The 23,522-nt window shown below is 37.1% G+C and overlaps 1 protein-coding gene across 12 annotated transcripts in view; it reads right to left on the bottom strand.

The window, feature by feature from the left end:
- Positions 1 to 23,522, bottom strand: part of FHOD3 (formin homology 2 domain containing 3) — a 367,457-nt gene that overhangs the window by 115,078 nt on the left and 228,857 nt on the right. For all 12 annotated transcript variants that reach the window (XM_090137189.1, XM_090137192.1, XM_090137190.1 and 9 more), the window contains exons 7-8: positions 6,849 to 6,960; positions 1,028 to 1,122 (exon numbers count right to left, since the gene is read on the bottom strand). In XM_090137189.1, the coding sequence (XP_089993315.1) occupies positions 1,028 to 1,122; positions 6,849 to 6,960 (207 nt within the window). The remainder of the gene's footprint in view (positions 1 to 1,027; positions 1,123 to 6,848; positions 6,961 to 23,522) is intronic.

Below are 23,522 nucleotides of genomic sequence, written 5' to 3'. Positions count from 1 at the left end.
TCAGCGAGCTGTGTAAGCAGGTGCAAGAGTAGCTGTAAGTAGAAAGACAGTGACAAGAGAGATGTCATCAGGTCAGGCCTTCTCAGGTACCTTGAATGGACAACACCAAACATTAAGAAACCATTTTAATCAAAAAAAAACCCAAACCATAAAACAACACACGTCTCCAACCATGCAGCCATGAACACAGAAAGTTAGCATCTTGTTCTATGATCTCCACTAGCAAACTCTGGATCTTTAGATAAATATTACAAATAATAATAATATTCTGTAGTTCTCCGGCTTATTAAGTATAATTACAGAGCACAAAATTACCTTAATTCTCTAGCACTATGCAGACTTTTTGGGTTCTTTGATAAATCTACTTTTGATTTTAGTTACCCAAAGATTTTTTTAGAATTTTAGGACTAGATACTAATTTTTAAGGCATTGACGGTAATAATTCTCTAGCTGTTATGGGCCTTTCTACCTCCTCATAGTTCAGAAGTTTGATTTTACTGCGAAGCTACTGTAAGGGTCACCAGAAAACATAAAGAAAGAAGAAAAAAAATCAAAGCATGTTTATACTTCCTTTTTTAAAGTGGAAACACTCTTACAAGCTCTCATACTTGTTTCATTTACTGTATTTGGTTTACAGTAAAAAAATAATTTCAAAGATCTGGAACTGGAAAATCGTGCACAACGCAAGCTTTTCTGAACACGTGATCTTTTCACAAAGTTCTTGCTTTCATTATTTCCCAGGTAATTTGTTGAGCTAGTTTGTTGGATTCTGTTTTGCGCTGTAGTGCCAGCTCTGGGAGAAGAATCATGTCATAATATGTTTATGCACAGCAACTAGGAAAACAGCAATTCCACTCCTAGCTGCAGCCTCAATAGGTCTGCAACATAAGTAACATAACTATATTGATTACAGCTGGTCCTACAACTTCTCTGGGTCAGGTCTTTGATGTATATTCTCCTAGACCAGCAATATGCAACAGAAATACTAATATTATTGCTATGAGTTACAGTTAGGAAGGAAACAAACCTTGTTAACCAAAGTCATTGCATAGACCAGTAGTTCAGTATCAACCCCATCTTTCTCCTCCAGGATCTCCATGATGTTGGCCCAAGGCTTGGCTCCTACATGTAAAGCAGAAAACATTGGTAAGGATGACCAAAATAGAAAGCTGTTGCAGCAACATTTATCCAAGAGGCAGCACAGGTTGGAATGATATATCATAATGGAAGATCAAATGGATGACATTATCTCCTGCTTTTTCTACAGTCTTCTTTAATTCATGGAGAACTGAATACAGTCGATGACAGCTGTGGTGCATCCTACGGCAGACTCCTCTAAAATCTTATGCGGACTTTTCCCAGAGGTACCAATATATCTTCCTTGACGATGAAAGAAGTTTTGTTAGCCCACTCAATTGAACTGAACTTCTAGAAATTGTGTGGGAGGAATTCCACTACACCTATTGTAAGTTCTCATAGGCTTAGATAAGTCTTACACAAAAATCTATATGCTACTCTTTCAATGAGTTCGTTGCTTACATTCCTAGTGGTATTACTGAGTTATACTGCATTAAGATAAGTCCTATTAACAAAACAGTGTGGCAAAAAAAGACAAAAACTCTTAAAAAAAACACCATCTCCCCTCCCAAGGAATGGCAGAGCACTGTGTAAAAAACTGTCCATTAATGAACACACAGATAATATTTCTCCTCTTTTCTTTTCCTCACTCTTTTCAGACGTTCTCTGATCTTCACTACTGAATAATAAAGCAGAACTTCTTTATCTGAAGCAACATCAGAGGGGGAATTCACTCTCATCTCTCAGAAAGTATGTGCATTACTGTACTAATTCCCATATACTGCTGTAATGAGAATAATACTAGACATCTCTTTACCAGATTCTCTATATTACCAGACATTTTGTGCTGTACACGTTCAAAAGACATGTGGAACAAATTCACTCAGCTCACAAATGATATATGATCAGCAGGAATGATATCCTTACTACAAAAATGTCTTCCTGTGGTTTCTAGTGAAAAATAAAAATGGAAGAAAATAAGAAAGAGAAACAAAATGGCAATACTATCCAAGTCTGATCTATAACAATGTTATTTGGACAAAAGTCAGTTGCCAACAATAAGAAAAATTAATTACTTAATCCATACTGAATTATTCAGGGAGAGTTCTTCCAGGGAAAGCAGACAAACTGTTGTTTGGCAGACAAATTTTATTCATAGTAAAACAAATCCTATTCTGTTTTCTAAAGACAGCATCCTGACATTTGAGCTTTTTACCTGCATGGCTGTATACTTCTCCATTATCGTAACAGAGTAGTTACTTGCCTTGTTGTTTTCATGCAAGGATGACAAAGTTTTTTTCTACCCATGCTGCTTTTCTGTTTCTGACCAAGATATGAAAAAATTTACTAGTAAGGAAGTCCGGTATTGGTTCATCCATCCTTTAAATTACTAACCTTAACTTCTAGCCTTAAATTTGAAATCCTTTTGAACTGAAATTCAATTTATTTCCCTGCTGATATCAACAACAGGCTGTACAACGACTGACAGAGCTACTCCAATTGGTACCAGATTAAACATAAGGCTGTCCATCAACATGGGGATGAGGCAGTTCCGGTCTGAAAGCTTCACCACAAACTTACTGCACCACTATACTTTGGTTAATATTCCTAGCTTCTTACACTAATCAGAGTCCATAGTTTCCAACCTAAGATCCTGATAACATGAGATACGAGCAGATTTACAGCAAGCATCTTCTTTCATCCACTCACATGGCCTGAAATTTGGATTTCCACATACGTAGTTCCTGGAGAGTTACTACTTCAACATGAGACTGTAGCCTGGAGTACACATGAAAAAAATTAACTTCCAAGACAGTGTATTTTTTTGTGATAAGACAGTTCACTGAAAAAAAGATCTGTTCACCTTCACAGAAAGGCTATGTAAAAAACACCTTGGAAAACCACACAATAAAAAAATTGATGATTTTTCTAAGGTCACGTGCTGCTATAGTAAAACAACAAGTCTCATACAAGACACGTGAAAAACATAGTGTGTTAATTTAAAAGGAGATTTGTAAAATATATAAATGATTATAGATTGAGAGCAACTTTTGAGGAAAGAAGCACAGGGCTAAAAGCTGCAACTTGACGTTATCCGTGTAAAGATCAGAATATAACAAATTATAGAAAACCCTTGGTGAACTAATGTTGACTACTCCTGATAAGCTTCCTCCTCTCTTCCACTTGCTTGGAGATGACATCCAGAACAAACTATTCCATCACCTTTCCAGGGACAGAGGTGAGACCAACAGGCCTGTAGTTTCCCAGCTCCTCCTTCTTGCCCGTTTTTGAAGACTGGAGTGTCATGGCTCTTCTCCAGTCATCAGGCACCTCTCCCATTCTCCATGACCTTTCAAAGGTGATAGACAGTAGCTTGGCAGTCACTTCTGCCAGCTCCCTCAGCATTTGCAGGTGCATCCTGTAAGGATGGATTTGCATGTGCTGAATTTGCCTAGATGTTCTCTGATTCAATCCTTGATCAGGGAGAAGTCTTTCCTTCTCCATACTCACGCTTTCTTATCTCCAGGGTCTGTGATTCACAAGGGGTAGTATGAGCAGTAAAGACCAAAACAAAGAAGGCATTCTGTTAACTCTGCCTTCTCAGTGTCCTCCATTATTGGGGAACCCACCGCACTCAGCAGCGAGCCCATGGCTTAGTGCTCCTTTTACTATTGACTTACTTAAAAAATATATAGTTCTAGTTAAAAATAAACAGTAAATGCATGTAATATTTATATGTTATTGAGTTTATTTAAAAAAAAAAAAGAAAATTTTCTGCATGCCAACTGTCAAAAAACACTTATTTTACAGCCTTTTACTTTATCACTTGATAGTGGTGATAGGTGGACAGTTTCATTAGATAATTTTAGAGGTATATTCCAATCTTAATGATTCTGTGATTCTATGATTTTATGTTGACATAAAAGCATGATTGTGCAGCATCCAGGCTCTTCTTAAGAGAGCAGACTGTGATGTTCACATAGGGTTACAACTTCCAGACAGGACTTGTGCTATAATTGATAGAAGAGATGAAACAGACTCACTAAAGTAAAACAGTAAAGCTTGAGTTTTGCATGTGTTCTCCTGCCTTCTACTGGGTAAAATGAAAATTGCTCGACCGTGTTTTACAAGTTTCTTACTGGTATCTGCTATTATTATGGCTACTCTGTCAGGAAGACTGCAGCCTCAACCATGATGCTACCACGGCATTCTGAACAGAGATGGGCCATCAACACATGGATAACAGTGGGGTTGCAATAATTAGCATATATTAAAAGAATAATGTATATTGAACAAAGCTGTCCATTGTTTTATGTCTCAGTCTTTTCTCCGTTTCACCTTGAAATGTATTTTCATTTGAATTGCCAAAAAAAAAAAAGGGGGGGGGGGGAAATGCCGTCATTCACGCCTTTCATAAAATTCTGATATCACTACTACACAGGATGTAAGCATAATGTATAACGCATGGAAAACTTCACATCAGGCAGGAACCATACAGGAGGACTACCAACATGCAGACTGTGTAGCCCACTGTGTAGGCTGGAAAGACCTCAACATCTTTTACTGCTGTCTATTTAAGTATGTATGAACATATGGCCTGCTCTCATAGCTACAAGATAGGTATTGGTTATTTGTGTATGAACTGGAAAGAAAAGTAAAAAACTGATAATGCAGGTCATTTACAAATAATTCAATAAGAAGTCAGGTAGTAGAAATGTAATTCACAAACAGAATGCTACAGAATCCAGTTCAGATACAGGACTTCAATCTCTGTACAAATAAAAGCTTATGATAAAACAGCTTCAGACAGCAAGCACAGTGCAATGCCAGCTCCATTGTCCAGAACCCATACAGTTCTGATGTGCTTAAACTTAAAAGAGATCAAATTCCATTACAGTTACAAAATGAGAAGAAGTTGAGGGGAGAAATCTAGATGGAAGTATAACAAAAAGCTACGTCCCATATGATGAGGACTATGCTGTTACTCACTAATAATCTGTTTGTACCTGAGAGTACACCAGGCACTTCCATGAATCTTTGTACGTCAGTTGTACATGGATGTATTCTTGCATAGAAACCACAGATGGGATCACTTTGAAACAAGGCTGAGTTATTATGGGGTTCTTTATGTTAATCATGTGTGGTACACATGCTGAGGAATTATATCATATCTCATCACCTTGTATGTACATGAAATCCTGGACTTTTTTCAAAGCAGTGGTAAACTTAATTATATATACCTGCAAGATTTATGACAATGTTTCAAGAAAAGGCACATCACTTTTCCGTTTTATTTCTACTCCATTAAATCAGTCATTAAAGGCAGGTACTCTTCAGTTATAAGACACTGATTTATAAATGTAATTTAAAACACAGAACTTCCACAGCTTACAGTAAAGAGCTATTCCACTGATGACCTAAAAAAAAGAACTAAACACAGAAGAAGAAAAAAATCCCTTTTCTAGCTTTCCCATAAAGCCTCTCCTCAAACACCTAATATCAGCCATTGAACTGTATGCATGACTACATTCACATCTTAGGTAAATATCAAACTTTTCCTACAATACAGAAGGGAGTACACAGCACATGGTAATTCAGGGTCCTACTTTCTCCTTCTTTAATGAGGTTTACTTGCATGCGAACAGATAGTAATATGAACATGTTGAGTATACTAGGGAGTTTAGAGAGCAGAGGAAATACTACAAATGGCTGTAAAAATACAAAACAGAAGTTACAATTACATGAATACTGTAATTACCTTTCTGCTTATGTAATTGTAAGGTTTATTAGTTTAATTCAAAACTGAAAGCAAACCTGAAGTGTACACCATTTAAAGTGTTACACTGATTCTGAACTACCCCTGCCTACTCCTCTACCATAGGAAACAATTTGGGGTTTGTTTTTATTCTTTTTTTAACATATTATATAGTTAAAAGCAAAATCTGGCTACTTTCTCCTACTCTGCCCATCCCCCAAATTTTGTTTCACTTTCACCATATCAAGTTGCTCAAACAAGTTCAGCATGGAGGCAGCATGCACCTCTGAGAGAATGTTGCTTTAAACCTCCATGTGTTTGAGACCGCAACAGTGGTGCTCCCAACCTCAAAAACTCTCCTTGAGGCAAAGGAATGTTTTGCATCAAGACAGAGTGCCCTGAGAGCTTAGCAATAGCTTTGTGGGAAGAATAAGAAAAAAACATTTTTGTTCTATTTATTTGTAAGAAATACAGTATGCATATTCAAGTCTTTCTCATGAGCCTGAAGGATAACAGATTTCATAGTATAATATCTGCTCAAGGGCTTTATTTTAACGTAACAACAGATGGTTTTGCTTTTACTATAAAGCCTGTACTATTACTGACCTCGTCTTTGTCTTCAAAGGGATTACACCGATTAGATATCATTTTCTCTTCTAAATCAAACTGCTTCTTCTCAGAAGGAAGTGCAAAGATGGTCTGGCCCAGAGGAGCCTCCAAGGTCAGGATATGCAATGGGGCTTACACTGCCTGCGGGTGCAGGGAAGGGGAGGCAATGACTACCGTGTATTGGAACCAGCATGGTTCTTCAGCTTTTCCCTCCTCACTTTTCCATTATAATTTAGTCCTCAAAACAATCTTAAATTGTATGAATATTCAAAACACACTTCTAATTCAGAAATCAAGTGAATAGCACATAAGGCAGGCATCACAACAGCAACGCTGCAGCAATGACAAAATGCCATATGATCTCAGTGGTGCTGGGCATTTGCACCCCCCAGATAAAGCTACTCACCTCTCTTTTCATCAACTGTAGATACTGCCTGGATTAAAAGTGGTGCGTTGGATTCAGTGTACTCCACAAACACCAGCAGCAGCTTCAGTGCTGTCTTTACCACCAGACGGAACTGAAAAAAAGAGCACGACTTGTCATTCAGCAAAACACAGCATTTCCAGATGTTCTGCACGACACTGAGCAAGACACAAGCAGAACAATCCAGATCTGATAGTAACACATATGCAGAAGAGATTTAGCTGTGCCAGAACTAAAGACATGATAGGTAGCCATTTGGCTGAAAATTTCATTCACTTGGCAGTAGTCTCCCAGGGAAGCCCCAGTAGTCAATGGATCCCACAGAAACTTAACACTGCATTAATAATAAAAGATTAAATATCCCACCTACACATGCACTTATGGCTATCCCCAACATCTCTGTCTGAAGATTAATGTACATGCAGTCTAGTCAACTATAAATAAATATATATTGCTGTTTCTCAACACAACATTTATTCCTGCATGACAGGATGATTTTCTCCTCGTGGATTCTTTTTTTTTTTTTTTTTCCATACTGCATTTAAATGATAAATTATTATGCAAAACAATATCCTTTACTTACACTACTCAGAAGAAAGTGTCTTCAGCCTCAGACTATCATTCCCTGTCACAGAATGTGTGATTTACTTGAACTGAGCACTCTGACAGCATAGTTTGAAACTTAATTTGTACGTTTCCAACTAGAAACCAACAGCCAAGCTCTTTCGATCTCTTTACAGATCTCACATTTCCAAAGAAGACATGTGACTATTACATAATTTTTTAAGTACTAAGTAAAAATTTTCAGGTATGTGCATGGCATGATCAGGTATGCAAAAAAAAGTACTTAAGGGAGTACTCAATAAAAGAAAACATGAAAAAAGAGGACTTCTTAATAGACAGGGCTCTGCATACCCAGTTGAGAGCAATATTACCCAGAGAAACAATTCTTGGTCACATCTGTTATATTCTCAATCAACATCATGGATTTAAATAGAAACTAAAAATGTTAATTGTTGGTCTCAGAAATACAATTCTCAATCCACTGTGCTTGCATCAGGCCGCAAAAGAACAGGTAACAGTAAGTTTATAGCATTTCTGTGTTATATTACGTTGCAACAAATCTATCTAACAGCTTGTGAGAGTTTTAATGATATTATTATATTAATGCAGTCATTACTGTCCTTTGCCACTGATAGATACACATGCAGTCATGTAAAGATAAAACACTCTCCAGAAAATTCCCATTTTTGTCTTATGTTTAGCTGGTAGGATGTCTGAAACAAAACTGACTTGTTATTAAAATGCCTCATCCACAAGAGAAGGAAAAACAATTATCCTGCACTGCTGACTGTTTCAGAGTTGTATATATAAAGCTTCTACCAGTATTAGATCATTCCCATTTTCACATTGTTTTTTTCAATTACTTACAAAACAGCTCTCCTAAGAGGCAAGGAATCACTGTTAATTGTTTTTAGACTCACAGACAGCAAACGTGTATATGCTAAAACAGACTGCAAGTGCAACAGGCATAATAGGCTCAAGCTCCTGTGTTCATTTTGCCACTCAGAGAGATGTAGTACAGCTCAATTGAAGTTAATGAGCTAAAATGCAGCTTGCTGCTTACTGCTATAAATATGGAATTTACTGTGAACAAACGACCCAGGTATTTCCTTAGTTTCTCAAGTTTCTCATGCAAAATTGAGCTTAATGAACTGCAGATACTGCTAGCAATACAAAATCTTCTGTTGTTGAACTTAGGTTGTTTCAGTCTTGATGAATCATCGCATCAGATACTTCCAAGCTAACAGCCAAGTGACAAACTTTAAGACCCGGGTCCTTTAAGACTCTTGCTTAGTCTGATTTACAGTTCTGCTGAACTCTTCAGTGATAAATAAACTATTCAAATTGAAGGAAACTGAAATCCCCTGATACACAGTGTAATTGCATGTTGTAAACACACCACTGATACACCAACATATTGCTTCCCCAAAGCCACACAGGACACTTATGCATTTCTCTGGCATGCTAATGCCATTGTCTTCCTGTTTTACCACATGTGTCCCCTAACATTCAAGTGCTTAACAGACACTTGTTTTGTAAAAATACTTCCTGTAGGAGTTACCAGATTACTGTAAACAATTCTTGCAATAGCATTCTTTCCAGATACAGAGCTGCATACAAATCTCCACAGGATCCTTCCCCTAGAAAGGAAATCCTACTACTGGATAGTGCTTACAAAAAGCCCTTAAAATCTCATGTCTTGACCAAATGGTTTATATGCCAATACTCCACGTGTCTATTTCAGAGCAACCAGTGGGACACACTGGTCTTACATCAATTTTTTGCAAATCTCTTTCTCTTCCAGAAAGTAAAAGAAGGAGCTTCTGCAATGCTTTTGCTCTAACTCCTGCTTGCTCACCACTGCAGAGGCTGTAACAAGCAGTCAGTCCCCACCAGACCCACCAGGCCACAGGGCAGCCCAGTGATGCCTACAATAATTCAGAATCAGCTCTATCATTATTGTGCTCTTTGTAGCTGTTGAGGATTCCATGGAAACAAATAGGAGGCACTACTTTTGGATCAATCTGTGTACAAAGCTAAAATACTACAGTCCTAAACTAAACTGTACAACATCTAAACTCCAATGCTGAGATTTACTAGCTGCTCATGACCCCACACACAGCCTTTCCACACATCCTACAAATGGGATTTTTAAATACCGGTTAAACAATTCTTCTTCATAACAGTAGGCAATCATTGAGCAACTGCATTGCTCCTTGGAAAGTGAAGTCTTCAGCCAATCTAAGTTGGTTGACCAGATCTGATCCCCACATGCAAAGAATATCCCAGAGCCTTACATGCTCACACTAAAATGAAAACTTATTTATCCAGTATGGCAACAAGAAGTCTCTGAAGACCTGTACCAGGGGTACTTGTTGCCAAAATCTGTTTGGAATCACTGATTTTGTTACATCACATCCAAAGCAATGGATCCGTTCATGACCCTGTGGGCCTGACATACCTGTAGCAGCACATGCATGCCACTGCTGACACTTTAAGAGCTGGTTATCACAATAGGATGTGTTTCAGCAGTTTCAGTGAATAATGAGAATGTCTGTTTCACAACTTTAAAAAACACCCGAGGTATTCAGAAAATTTCCATTTGTGATTAATTACTGTGACTTTCAAAGTGGAAGATCTTTAAATCTTTCTTCACAAGTGAATTACGAAATATGTTTGCTACACACAACTTTTCAATAACTTCAGTAGTAAACAACTACATTGTAAATAAAAGAACTGCAAATCTCATCACAGGGAGATTATTTAACAGGAAAAAAAGAACAGCAAATCACTGGCATTCTTGCTCTAATTTGTGAAATCATGAGAGTTTTTGGTATTATTTTACTTTACATAATGTACCCAAGATGGCACAGTAATGAGAGCAATAAAAATAAGTTTACTGTTTCACCTCTAATCATTTGAATTGCTGTCAAAAACTTACTGAAGGTTTTTAAGATGATTTCTGGGACCTACTGGAGTCTTGTTTAGTTGCAATGACAGACTTCTGAATCCGTTTCAGCAGAACCCCTCTTCTATTAATATCCACTGGGCAATCACACTTAGTTTGATCAGGACCAAATGTAAGAGCAATAACAGAGGAAGAAATATGCTTTGCTAGCTCAAAACAAACAACCTCCTCCAGAAAACTCAAAACACCAACACCCTTGTATGACCATTTTATGAACGTTGGTTGTTGTGATTAATTCCAAATTTCCACTCTAAACGTCACTGCTGGTTGAAGAAGAAAGCTCACTGCAGCAAGATGGATATCCACTGGCGTAGTAAAGTAATATTTCAACCATTCTGGAATTAAATCAGGATTTCTGAATTTTATAGCATTGACGTATCAAAACTCTTATTAAGGAAGTTAGAAAAGAAGGCCATATTACATTTTTGTATCATTTGCAAGCCAATTTAGAGACAGGAAATGATGCGATCATCTTCTGGCTAAAGATAAAATGTAGCCAGCATTGTAAAGGGAAGAAGAAAAATTATAAACATTTTTCCTCTGTCTTGCTTTATGTTATACAGTGGAGTTTGGCACTCCTTTTCCTTTTTATCTCTTTGCATTTAGACAATTGGATATGTGTTACAGGCCCGGCCAAACACACTATGCAGCAGACTTCAAAATTAATGTCCCATGAAAGGGTTGTCCCAGCCATCAATCACTAGTTAAAAAAATGTGACAACTGTTAATATCAGATTTAAAAAATTTAGGTATATTTTTGAAAAGGAAGAAATTTAAAACACGATTGATTAAACTCAATATTTCACTGAGGATTATGCAGTTGCTTTGGTTTTACACCATTCAAATTTAAAGGAGAAATAGGCATTCAATTTTTCATTAATTATTTACTGTGGCCAAATGACCTGAGGCCTAATCACAACATGGACTCTGCCTAGTAGGCAACGCACTCACCCTGTCAATAGATACAAGCAGGCAGAAATGACAATGAAGTAACATGCAGTGTAAGAAGTGCCAAACCAGCTGGTGAGAAGTGCATCAAAAGTTGAAAATCCTTCTTGCTTGTGAGATGTGAAGATTCCCAAGCCTGCAACGGTCCCAATTGCATTTGCAGTTTTGCTCAGTTTTATGTTTCACAGGAGGACAAAACTACAATCTATTCAGAAGAGGAGGAAAGACCTTTCTGGACCTTTCAACAAATGGAGGCCAAAAGAGGACTAGTTTTAGGTTGACACCTTTGCATAGCATCATTTAGAACCTCTCTGGAGCAAGTAAATGCATATGGAAGGAAGACTAAGGCAATATGCAATTTACATTCCCTATCTTTTATATTTGAAAAATTCTCTTCATGCTATTTTAAAATACTATTATTGTTTTTAAATGTAATGGTCTAGTTTCAAATACTTGTGTGCAAACACCCATGTATTTCTTTCACAAAATGAAGCAGTGAAGAGAGATGGCCACAGTAGGTCTTCTAACCCGTGTTTCAACTCAAGGTCATTATACCTACTGATGATACCTCTCAGAATATTCCATGACAAAAATGTCTATCTAGAAGTAGACAACTACAATACAACTAGAAAATACCACACATTTTTCCATTCTCTGACCTTTGGTAGAGAAGACTGAGAAATTTAATTTAGCTCAAGATATGTTTTCTTTAGATGACAATGTGCTCTGCAAGTGCAAGAGAGAGTTCTCCGAGAGGTCTTGGAAGAAGGGATCATATTAACATAGATTATTCTACTATATGCAGAACACTCCAGTGATGAAAAAGCACAAAAGCTGCAGAAAACATTTTGATGTGACATACCTCAAGCTCCTTTTACAGGCAAGTGTAAGAAGATGTTCTACCAAATTAGCCAATTAGTGCAATTAGCCAATAGCAACATCTGCAACACTACTACAGTCTGAACTTCTTTTGTGTGAGCTACAGTAATTCTTACCATTGTAGTGGCAACAGTGGAGTTTCTTAGTGCACTGTTGTGGCACAACTGCTTTGCTGTAATCTCCCAGTAATTTTAAAATTAAAACTACTTCCCAAGCAAGATCAACTACGACGTTGTTAAAGGAAAAGCCTTAGAAGCAAATTTTAACATAAAATGGTATTCCTCTAGCACATTTCCCATTCTTGATGTTACAATAGAAGATTTGAAGTGTAGTAGTGTAGAAGTAGGGTAGTAGAAGGCTTCCCTCTAATGACCTTTAGGGCAATCTTGTTTGCTAATGCTCTGGAATCAGCTGTCCACAGTTCATGGCAGTTTCCCATACTCTACCAGATAATTTGGTTGCTTAATTTCCCTGAAAGTCAAAAGCACATCCGGAATACTTTAGTCCTTGCTCCCAGACAAATGTAAATTCTTGAAATCCTCTGCACAGATGAGGAAGAAGAAAGACAACTGCAAAATGAAGGCTTTGGGGGCACAGGGAATTGGGAGGTGACAAAACTAGGCCAGCTGACTTAAACTGGCCAAAGGGATATTCCATACAGCATGACATAATGCAAACAAAATTTGGAAACAATTGAGAAGTTGGTCACGTGGGCTGCCACTGCTTGGGGACTGGCTAAGCATCAGTTCTTGTACATTAACATGATACTAGATGTCATTTTGAGATTCTGGAAATTTTTCTCCAACTTTCAACTTGCCTAAATAAGACACCTCCAAGTGCTTTGCTGGCTCAGGACAGAAGATGCAGTCAGTGCAGAAATTTGATTATCAGTTTAGATTAGACTCTATGAATTAGCAATGATTTGCTATTTGACCAGCTGGTCAAGACCCGGATCCTTACTTATTCCAATTAAAATGGGGATAATATTACTTCTGTAGATAAATGGGGATAACATTACTTCTCTTCCTGTTAGCACTCTCAGTTCCAGCAAGATGAAAAATCCTATTAGTGTGGATGACAGATGCTAAAAAAAATCAATTAAACCATCTTTTAATTCAGAACTTGCATTTAAGATTTTCTCTCTGTAGACCAAGTAATAGTAGGGATGGCAGGGAAATGCATGCATTTACTATTCTTAAAATGAAATTTCTCAGAACTTTTTAAATGTACTGGATAATGATTATAAGGTCTGTGCACCATCACATATGTGGCATGCATCTGCCATTTATCTGTGGTGAGATTTCTGACATGAAGAGAAAGAAGGCCATTAAAAAGAAATTCATCTGGCTTACCAACAAAATATTGAGATGAGCAAGTAGTGATTAGTGACTGGTCAACAGGAAAAAAAAAAAATTAAAAAATGGCTCATGCCTGGAAATGATTATTTACATCATCAATCATGGTCCAGAAGCAGAAGGGGGAAAAATGAAAAAAATCTGTACACAGAAGCGAGCAATTCATACAACAAACCAAAACATTATTTTATAGGCCAACATGGCCTTCAGATGAATACATGAAACTCTGATGGGAACTTTAAAAGAATATTTGGGGGGTGAAAGTTGGCCCTATATTAAGCCATTTGTACTGAACAAATGAAGTAACTATATTTCTCATACAGGAATCACCACATCATCTTATACATGCTGATTTTAAAAAAGCTGAGCATTTCAGAGAAATGCTACAGGGTTTTTGGGTGTTCCTCCCTCTTGCCTTTTGGAATGATGATTTTCTAGTAAGATGGGAAGGTGAATTTCTCATCCCATGAAACAATCAGAAATAATGCTTTTCTGAGATCACATAAAATTTTACAAGAAAAACACACAAAGTGAGAGAAGTGTCTCAAAGTTACATATACTATATGTATATTCAGCTAGAAAGGAGAACAGGACAGAACCTCGTGATTACAGGTCACTACAGGATCAAACTCTACTGTCAGGTGACTCTTGAGATGATACCAAGCTTTTGTGTCAAAGGCCCAAACCATAGAACCATTTCCAGGAGTTTCCCGATTTTTAATGTATTTCTCTTTCTTTCAGAAATTTCTGAACCACAAGGGTTTGGTTTCTCTTAGTTTTAGCTTTTTCTATTGCAAAACAGAAAACAAAAATTTTAATGAGAAATCTGCCTGTTTTCAGAACAGGAATTATGCTTCAGTTGTAAAGGTTTACAACAGAATGTTTCATTCCTGCTTGAAATTGCAAAGCTTCAACGTATTTGTGTTTTTATTAACCCCTCCCAAATGCTGCTGTGTTCGGGAACTCCAGGCAAATGAACATCATCAGTACATCTAGACTTGCCCTTTCAGTAAAGACTGTGCTTATATTACCTTAAATAAGGTACAAAACACTGCATTCAGAGAAACTACAGTAACACAAGAAGCAGATCTTGTTAAAACTCATGCTAGCATGAAATGTGTTACCATTTGATAAGGAATAGGCATTTTTCTTATGTTTTTTTCTTCTACAAACACGTACCTCAAATAGTTTATATACATAGCAAGGGTTTTCTAGCATTTCTACATTAGGGATTATAGAATAAGATTGTCTAGTGAAATCTATTTCTTTCATTTGATAATGTAACCTCTGCTGGTCACATATGAAACCAGTCCTACACAAAAACAAACACAAAATAGAGAACCTGAAATATATCTAAACTATGAAATACCTTATGCCATCCTAATGCAATTTAGCATTTTGAAACATACTGACAAGTCAATTTTTCGAGGTTACTGCAAGTGCATGATCTATAGTGCAGGTCTACAGGTCACAAAGAAAGCTTGAGAGTACATCTCACATTTTAAACAGGAGCGGTGTTTGGAAATCTGTCATGCTATTCAATAAAACTACACATTAGAATGAATAAAAAATAATCTTGTCTCTCACATTACACTGATAATCTGTTCAGCAACAGATAGAACAGTGATACTCATGGTTTGATACTAAGTAAGAAACAAGATATAAAATTACAAGTAATTAGAACTCCACATAACAGATAAATTTGCAAACTAAAGTTTAACCATTGAGTACTGCTACATTGATTACATGAAAAGTGTGTGCGTCTAGGTAAGAGAAATATGATTATGGCCATTTGGCATCTCCTTTTTTTTTTTTTTTTTTTTTTTTTTTTAATTTTTCTTTTTATAATGATAGAAACGGTGAATGCCAAGCCTTCCCATCACCTCTTTACATTGATGTAGGAGGCTAGCCTTGAACTATGCTGTCCTCAACAGATGTTCTTTGGGCTGAACCTCTGGCAACAGGAAAGGTTTGGGAGAATGGCAATTCCAGCAACTTCTTTTCCTTGGGCAGGGCCAAGTTGATATTTCCTTAGCTGTGTTCCAAAAAAATGAGAGGAAAAGAGTTTTTAGGAGCTTAATAACAGACAGGACTTTCTCATTGTTCCTTTCTCCAAAATTCCCTTCAAATCATATTATCTTAGCTTCCATTATGCAGCTGTGTGCCACTGTGCTTTGTGAAGGCATCTGACATTAATACAAGGTTACTGTACTCAAGACAGAAGCAAATCAATTTTTAAAAGAAAAGAGACTAAACAAACTGTTACTACTTCAAAATACTAAGATGATACCAGATGATATTTCATGCTTTGCAATTAAGAATCTGAAAGGTATCTACAATTAATCAAATGAAGCCATAGCTCTATGAAGCAGGCGGTGATTCACCACATTTTATCTCTGGAAAATACTTCAATACTGAGAAATATTAGGAGGCATGTGAAAGATGTAAACATTGCTTTCTATTTCATTTTTTAAGCCTCCAAATAAATAGTTGAACTAGCGAATTTTCAGAAATATTTTTCATTCCAAATGCTGGTTTTTGATTTAAGATGAAATCACTGCTGTATCATTTTTGTGAGGGATTAGAAAATATTTAAAGGAAGTAACTTGCTCCACATCAATTATCTGTACTAAATCATTACTACATCACTTCAGCATCTCCTATCATAGCCAGATCTCTGATTTGTACAAATTGGATTGTAGGTGATACTAAAGAGAACTTGCTGACACAAGCCTCAGATTTCCCACATATATGACATGAGAAATGTTTACAATGAAGCATCTCATTTGAAACTGAAGCTTTCCTCCAATGTACAAAGCAGCTCAGGTAGAACTTAGAGGTGACCCTGTCCCTGTCTGTGAAAGTCATCACTATTAGAATGTGTGGATCTTCGGAGCTATGACCGAAGCCAGAGGTAACACAGAATAAGGAAAATATTAAAGTACTTTCTTTCAGTCTCCTTACAAAATTAAACCCAGAAAAATCCACAATAATTACAAAGAACACTCCATTTTCACCTTTGCTTCCTTAGGCAGCCGTATTGTCTCTTTCATTGTCCATTTACAGACAAACTCTTCCCTCTAACTATGGCATCTTCCCACTGAATTCAGTCACACTTGCCAGTAATGCTGAGGTACATTCCTAAGTAAATTGCAAACTGCATTAGAAAAGACCCCAAGCTGATGATTTTTTCAGACAAAAGCATGCCATTGTGAAGGGGAGCCAGCTAAAAGATTAATCTTCATGTATGTTCCCACTAGCCACAGCATGTAGAGCCAATGGCAGAGAAAGGGCGCAGGACACGCAACAGAATTAATAGTATCAAGAGGGTGTGGGATGGGAAGGAAAAGCCGAGGAAGGAGAAGGATAACAATTTGCTTCATTAATTCTATCGCTCATGAAACAGTTTGCTAGTTAGTGGCCTTGACGATGTCCTGTTTAAATAATATCAAGGTTGAGTTCAAAGGCTCTAGGGGAAAAAAATATTCGAGTCTCTAAGTACAGTGAAAAACTACTCTGTTATTATTCTGTGGTTTTATGCACGTGAAATTTGTTCTTTCAACAGTTCCATTAAAAAGTACTTATATTAAATACCAAAACTATGGTTGGGTTTAAGTAACTTCACCTGAAAACCCCTGTAAGTTTAATGATATGGTTGGCAGTCCTTTACTGACCCTGTACAATCTCACAGACAATATATTTCAATTTTTAAAAAAAAAGAAAAAAAATGAAAAGCACAAAGGGAAAATAAACTGTGTATAAAACGTATGGAAGTGGTTAAAGACAGTGCATTAACAAAGTTTTCAATATTTCGTATGTTCTCTACTGCAATATTTTAAGCAAATAATTGTTAACAGGTTATCCTTTTTAAGCACGCTGAAAAGCAAAATACTGGAGGTTTGAACTACTGAAACAATAAAATCGTTGAAAGAACAAGTGTCATACATAAAGGTATGGAACAAAACTACCACAAACCCTACTTGAAAGAATAACTAATAAAGAGATAGGATATGTATTCCACTTATTACTGGAACACTAAAACCTATAGTGTTTCACTTTACGTATGTACTAAGGACTTTTCTCTGTTCTCAACCTTCTGAGTACTGTCAGTACAAAAAGGAACCCAGCAGCAGTGCTTTGACTGCAAAACCAGACTCATTTATTTACCTTTGCACAATTTTCCAAATGAAGTTAAAGAATAAAGCTGAATTCTGAGGAGCATAGTTAAATATCAACAGAGCCGTATTTTTTCAGTAATGACCACCTATTTGTCACAGCTTTCCCAGGCATAATGCTAAGGTTCACCTCATCTGTTCTTCAGGCTGCATTCCTGCAACTTAGTTTTCTCATATTTGAAAATAAAAGAATTTTACAGTCAGGGCAATGCTTTTGCTGGTGTTACAATACGTCTATATAATGCAAATATACATACATTTGACGTATATGCAAATAGATGCATTTGTAAATTAATTAAGAAAATTTATCACAATAACTTTTCATTTATTTTTCAGATTATATCTAACTAGAGTAACAAGACTTGCAGAATACTACTGCAATACTCTACTGCAAACTTGAAGTCTTAAAAAGCACTCTAAGTTCATTAAGTAAATCTCACACCACTTTCAAAAGCAAAATGAGAAATCTCTTCAGAAAAAGTAGATGTACTGAGGTTTCCACACAAGGAGATAATGTAATTTCTCTGCCCCAAGCTACCTTCCTCTCACTTCTGCCAGACAAGCCCACACACCCACTCAGATTCATCACCATGCCCATCTTCCACCTCTAGTTACTAAGAACAAATATCTTCGTTACAATTTATAAAAAAAGATCTCATTTTTTTTCAAAGTATGAGACATAAATATGTGGGTACTACCTTGGGTGACTGGATTTGATTAAATGATAACAACTGTATCAACAACACCAGCAAATAAACGGAGACCTCCAGATATCATTATAAAAACCTTCCTTCTTCCTGGCATCTTCAAATTAATTTCTATCCATCTTTCTGTCTCACACCCAATAAACACCTCCCCAACACGCAGATATCAAAATGGACATCAGGGTGTCAAAAAAGATCAATAATGCTTTTTTACTTTCACCAGGTCACATTTAACTCTAACGTTACAGAGCAGTCCTACATACATTAAGACTCAGATGCCCACAGAGATGTCTAAGAGGTCCACAAATCACATGATGATAATTCTTGCCAAATACACAGAACTAAAGATACCAAACAGCAATATAACCAGATGACTGAAATTAAATTGCCTTCTTTTGAGATGGAAAGGGTTGATATTGCCAGGAGTCTGTAGCTACCAAGGTACTGACAGGCTTTCAGCAGCAGTGACCAGGACAAGGGAGCAGATGGCAGAGCTGTGGAACCCAGATTACTATGAACCTGCAAATGAAATACCTTTGATGAAGCTACTGCTTGGGCCAAAGATGGGCATTTCTAGTGACATTATTTAACATGCATTTCAGTTTCATTATTGGCAGAATGAAATGTATCTGTGGTGTAGTATCTGAGAACTATTTAGCATCCGGGACTTGAGTAACTTCTAGCTAAATAATTTCCACAGTCATTCAAAGAGCTGAACCACAGAAGTATGAGATCATAATCAGCAGTGATTTGACTTGCATCATAGATCATTTTGGGACTGTTGTTTCAGTTCTCTGGACACAGTAGAGACAGAAAAGCAAGAGAGAAAAAAGAAAAGAAAAATCAGTAAAACAAAGCCACTAAACCTTTTCTTTTTCCTGAAGTAACCACAACAGATTACTTCCACTTTCTTCTGAAGTCAAGAGTTACTGCAGGCAAAATCAGTAGATACAACAATGCCCTAAAGAAGGGCAGCAGTTCACAAAGGCAATAAAATAAACTGCTGCCTAATGTGATCCTTTGTATTTCAGAAAGCCAAACTGAAGTGCACTGTGGTAGCTGTGTAATGTCTGGTGGGAACGGTTCCTATGGATTTAGCCAAAGGAAACGTAATTGAGATTTGACCCTTTCAACTCAAAAGAGTATTATTTTTGAAAATGCAAGTTCGGTAAGAGTCATAAGATTATACTGAACTTTTACTTTTGGTGTTGTTTTTTCCTAATTTTAGAAAACATTTCACAGTAGGCTGTCATAGCACTTGACAAAAAATATTTACTTAATCATCTAAATAGTTTCATAAATGAAGTACGAGAGAAAAACTATGAAGGGCATGAATGATATTATCACAGTGATCACACAAGTACCTGAAAAAGTAGTTTTCTCTATTTTCCTAGGTACTCTATAGGCACATTTCCTTTAATAGAAGTAAAATGTTTCACAGTATCTGAAAGTCAGAATATTTTACATGTCCACATATGGATTTAGTTGCATAGTTCTTGGCTCTGAATAATAATAATCATAATAAAAAAGCTTTCCCCATGCTATGGAGTAAATTTAGAGTCTTGATAGCCAGTACCCTGTTTTAACCAGGAAAATAAGATCTCAGAGCCTGGAAGGGAATGGATTTCAGTACTAATGCCAGAAATCTCTCTGTACTACCTCTGAATAGTAAAGCAGATCTGCCTTCATGTATAATGCCAAACTCAAAAGCTCTGCAAGATGAAAGTCCTGCAACTCCTTTCCATTCTCGAGTCATGTTTACTGTAACCTGTATCTGCAACGCAATTCACAGGAGTATCAGCACATCCTTGAATATTTCCTTGAAGAACCTAGCTAGTTCTCTGCAATTGGGCCTTTCCATTAGGGAGCATGATGAAGGTCAAAATGCAATTCAAGGCAGCCAAAGGAGAAAAAGTAATCAAGTATTACAATAAATGTGATAAGCTCAAATATGCTACAAATTCACAAATAAATACTTCATATTTTGCAGTCCAAAAGTAAGCTCAAGTTCTGGTTCCCTCTATGACAATGCTCTTACAAACAGAGGCTGCCAGCAGCTGCAGCTTAACTATTCTCTTAAGACTTTTCCCCAGCTGCAGTGGGTGGGACCATGCTGTGCTCCCAGTGATCTTCAAAATCGGTACTCTCAATATTCCTCAGCAGGATGCTGGGCAGCTCTGTCCCTGGTGCTTTGGGCTAATACAGGCAAGAACATCAATCAATTGCAACATAATTAATAATACCACCATTCCAATTAAGTTTGGTGTTTAAAAAAATACTTGGTGCCAAAGATCACAAGTCCCGATTGAAAACAAAACCTAAAACTGAAGAACCCTTCCACTGAATATGCACAGAGATTAACTAGCTGCATTAGGCTACAAATAAGTGATGCTAAGAGCTACGTGGGAATGACAGAGAACCTCAGTTTGTATAAATGCCCTGAACTAGAATATAAGGCGAAATTGTAGTTTGAAACTACACTCTCAAGATTTGATCAATTTCGTATTGTATCAGACTTTTCCTCAGTCTATTCATATCCATCTGTACCTAACAATGTCTGCTAGGTGGTGCTGTGGGATGGCTTTTCTAACGCAGAGAAAGCACTCTTTTTTTTCTTCCTCCTGTACTCATTGATGCTTTTTTTTTTTCCCCTTCAACATGAGAACAGATGCAGTGTTTTCCAATTCTCACTTCCAAAGGGAATGGCTACCTACTGCAAAAGCTTTAGAAGGTAACCTCCTGGAAGGACAGGTACCTTAAAGGATGCTGCATTAGGCTTCATCCACATTCTGGAACTAAGAACTGGCAGGATTTCTATCAGTGCTCTAATACGCATAATATTGTAAGTGACACAAATTAGGACAGAACTACTCATGGCAAAACATGCTGTGCTAGTGACCTGTAGGCAAACTGCTATCCTTATTTATCTGTTTGGTGATGTCTGCCACATCTGTTCCACGTAATATCATGTAAGTTTAGCCAAAGAGGACAAATAATCCTAACTCACGCTTTTGAGCAAAATGGAAGAAAAGCAGAATAACCCCCTGAATGAGTAACTGTAGTATTAACTTCATCAGGAGATAATGCTTGCATTGTAAAACTTGCATTCAGTTTTTCATCCTTGTCCCATGACCCAGTTCCTTCAAATGTTTTCTGAGTACCTCCTATTCCTACACAAAACCCAATATAGTAAATGACAACAGTATATTCTTTGAAATATCCTGTAGTTTCTACTTAGTAAACTGATATTTTCTGTCTTATACATTACTCCAAAATTAGATCTTCCATTGGCAGAAATAGAACTTGGGCATTCACTTGCCTCTTCTCTGCCAGAAGGCAATGGCAAAAAAAATCAGAACGGATACTGTGCAGGGCAGTGATTAATTTTGAAGTTATCAGGACTCTACAGAACTTCGGCACCAATCCTGCTATCAGATATTTAGTTTTACAGATGGTCATCTGAGTAAATCACCAGGCAATGCAGACCTGGAAGCAACCTCACCTTCAGAAGCTCTATCCTGTCTTTTCCTCCAGCAGCCACACTGAAGTCTTAATATAGCAGATTCTACAGCTCTCCTATGCATGAATGAGTAGCCCAACAGATATCCAAGGATGAGAGTCTATACACGGGGAAGGTAGACCACAATGAGGAAGACAAAAAAAGAAGTGACCTGAGTGTTTGCAAACCACTGAAAGTCACATTAAAGTTCCACTACCAGAGATACAGAGAAGAAAATCTGAAGAAGTGGAATTCTGTTCACAGGGTGAACAGAAACTCAGGGATAAATCATTTCAAGGTAACACCATACGCCAATACCTGGGGTCTCTTAGCCCATTTTACTCTTTTGTTCACATTCTGCACAAAAAGCTGTGAATATGCAAAGTTCTAATGGGAAGTATTCAAACAGTAAATTAGAGAAGAGTTGCTTTCTATGCAAAATCATAAAAATAAGGTGCCTGCACAACCACACAGTTAAATTTTAAGTGCAGTGGAGGTGGGAAAAAAAGCTTTGTGGAGAGGATGCTTTAATTTTATCACTAAAGGATGCAGCTACACGCTGCTGGAAACGAAACAAGCCTAACATTTGCTGCAGTACTGTGTCTTTTAAAGAAAAGAAGTAATTCAAAAAAGGGACCAATCTAGAAAAAAAATCAGACTACTTAAGGTATTAACAGTATTTTTATATTGAACACGTTTTTTATTAAAATAGTCTTCAAGAAAGAAAACAGCAGAGATGGGAGTGGGAGATAAATCAGAAAGTATCTGAACTCCTTGTCCAATTGTTGTGATCAAAGAGGATCACAATATTATAAGAAAGTACACAGCAGGTCCAGATGAGAAACATTTCACTGTGCCATGGGAGCCAGTTAGAGAACCTGCTGGTATGCTAGAAATTGTTTTGAAAAGACTTTATATGGTATAAACTACTACAGGAGGACTGGGGGAAAAAAATAAAATCACAGCAGAGAACTTTTCTTTTGATCTTAATCTTGTGAAAAGTAATTGAAGCCCACACATTTTACCAGACATCCTCCTTCCTAAGGACCAGCCATGTAACCATAGAGGCTGACTTAAAATGTAAGAGATAAGCATGATGAGTCCTACGGCAAGAGCCTTGTGCAATAACTTCAGGGACCTGAGCTCGCTGCAACTCAGAGGTTTCTTGGGGTGCATTATATGTTGAATAGAAAGACATCACAAATGTTTTGATCATTTCCATTTTTTTGTAGAACATATTTTTTAATGTTGTCTAGGTAAATTCAGCTAGTAGCAGCTGCTTTAAAGAATGAATATATCTAGATAAAGAATGACAAGCATTTTTGAGAGATGCCAGAAGAAAAGATAAGGTAACAATTGCTATTAGGTTCAACTTTTACCTTTACCTGTCTTTTACACGGGTAGTATGTCCCTTTACTCCCTCAGGGCTGTAAAATCCAAACACCAGTTTTCCGTATGAAGGAGACTGAGGGACAAGGGGATTTGGAGATTGATTCAAGAATGTGCCTGGAACCCAGATTGTGCCTACATCTCCCAGTCATGGACTCCTTCCATATCTGGGTCA

This window comes from Phasianus colchicus, chromosome 3 (assembly GCF_987193195.1).
Source record: "Phasianus colchicus chromosome 3, bPhaCol1.hap1.1, whole genome shotgun sequence".
In the NCBI taxonomy this organism is placed as follows: Eukaryota; Metazoa; Chordata; class Aves; order Galliformes; family Phasianidae; genus Phasianus; species Phasianus colchicus.
Note: the sequence above shows the minus strand (reverse complement) of the source record. Positions and strands in the feature narration are given on the sequence as shown.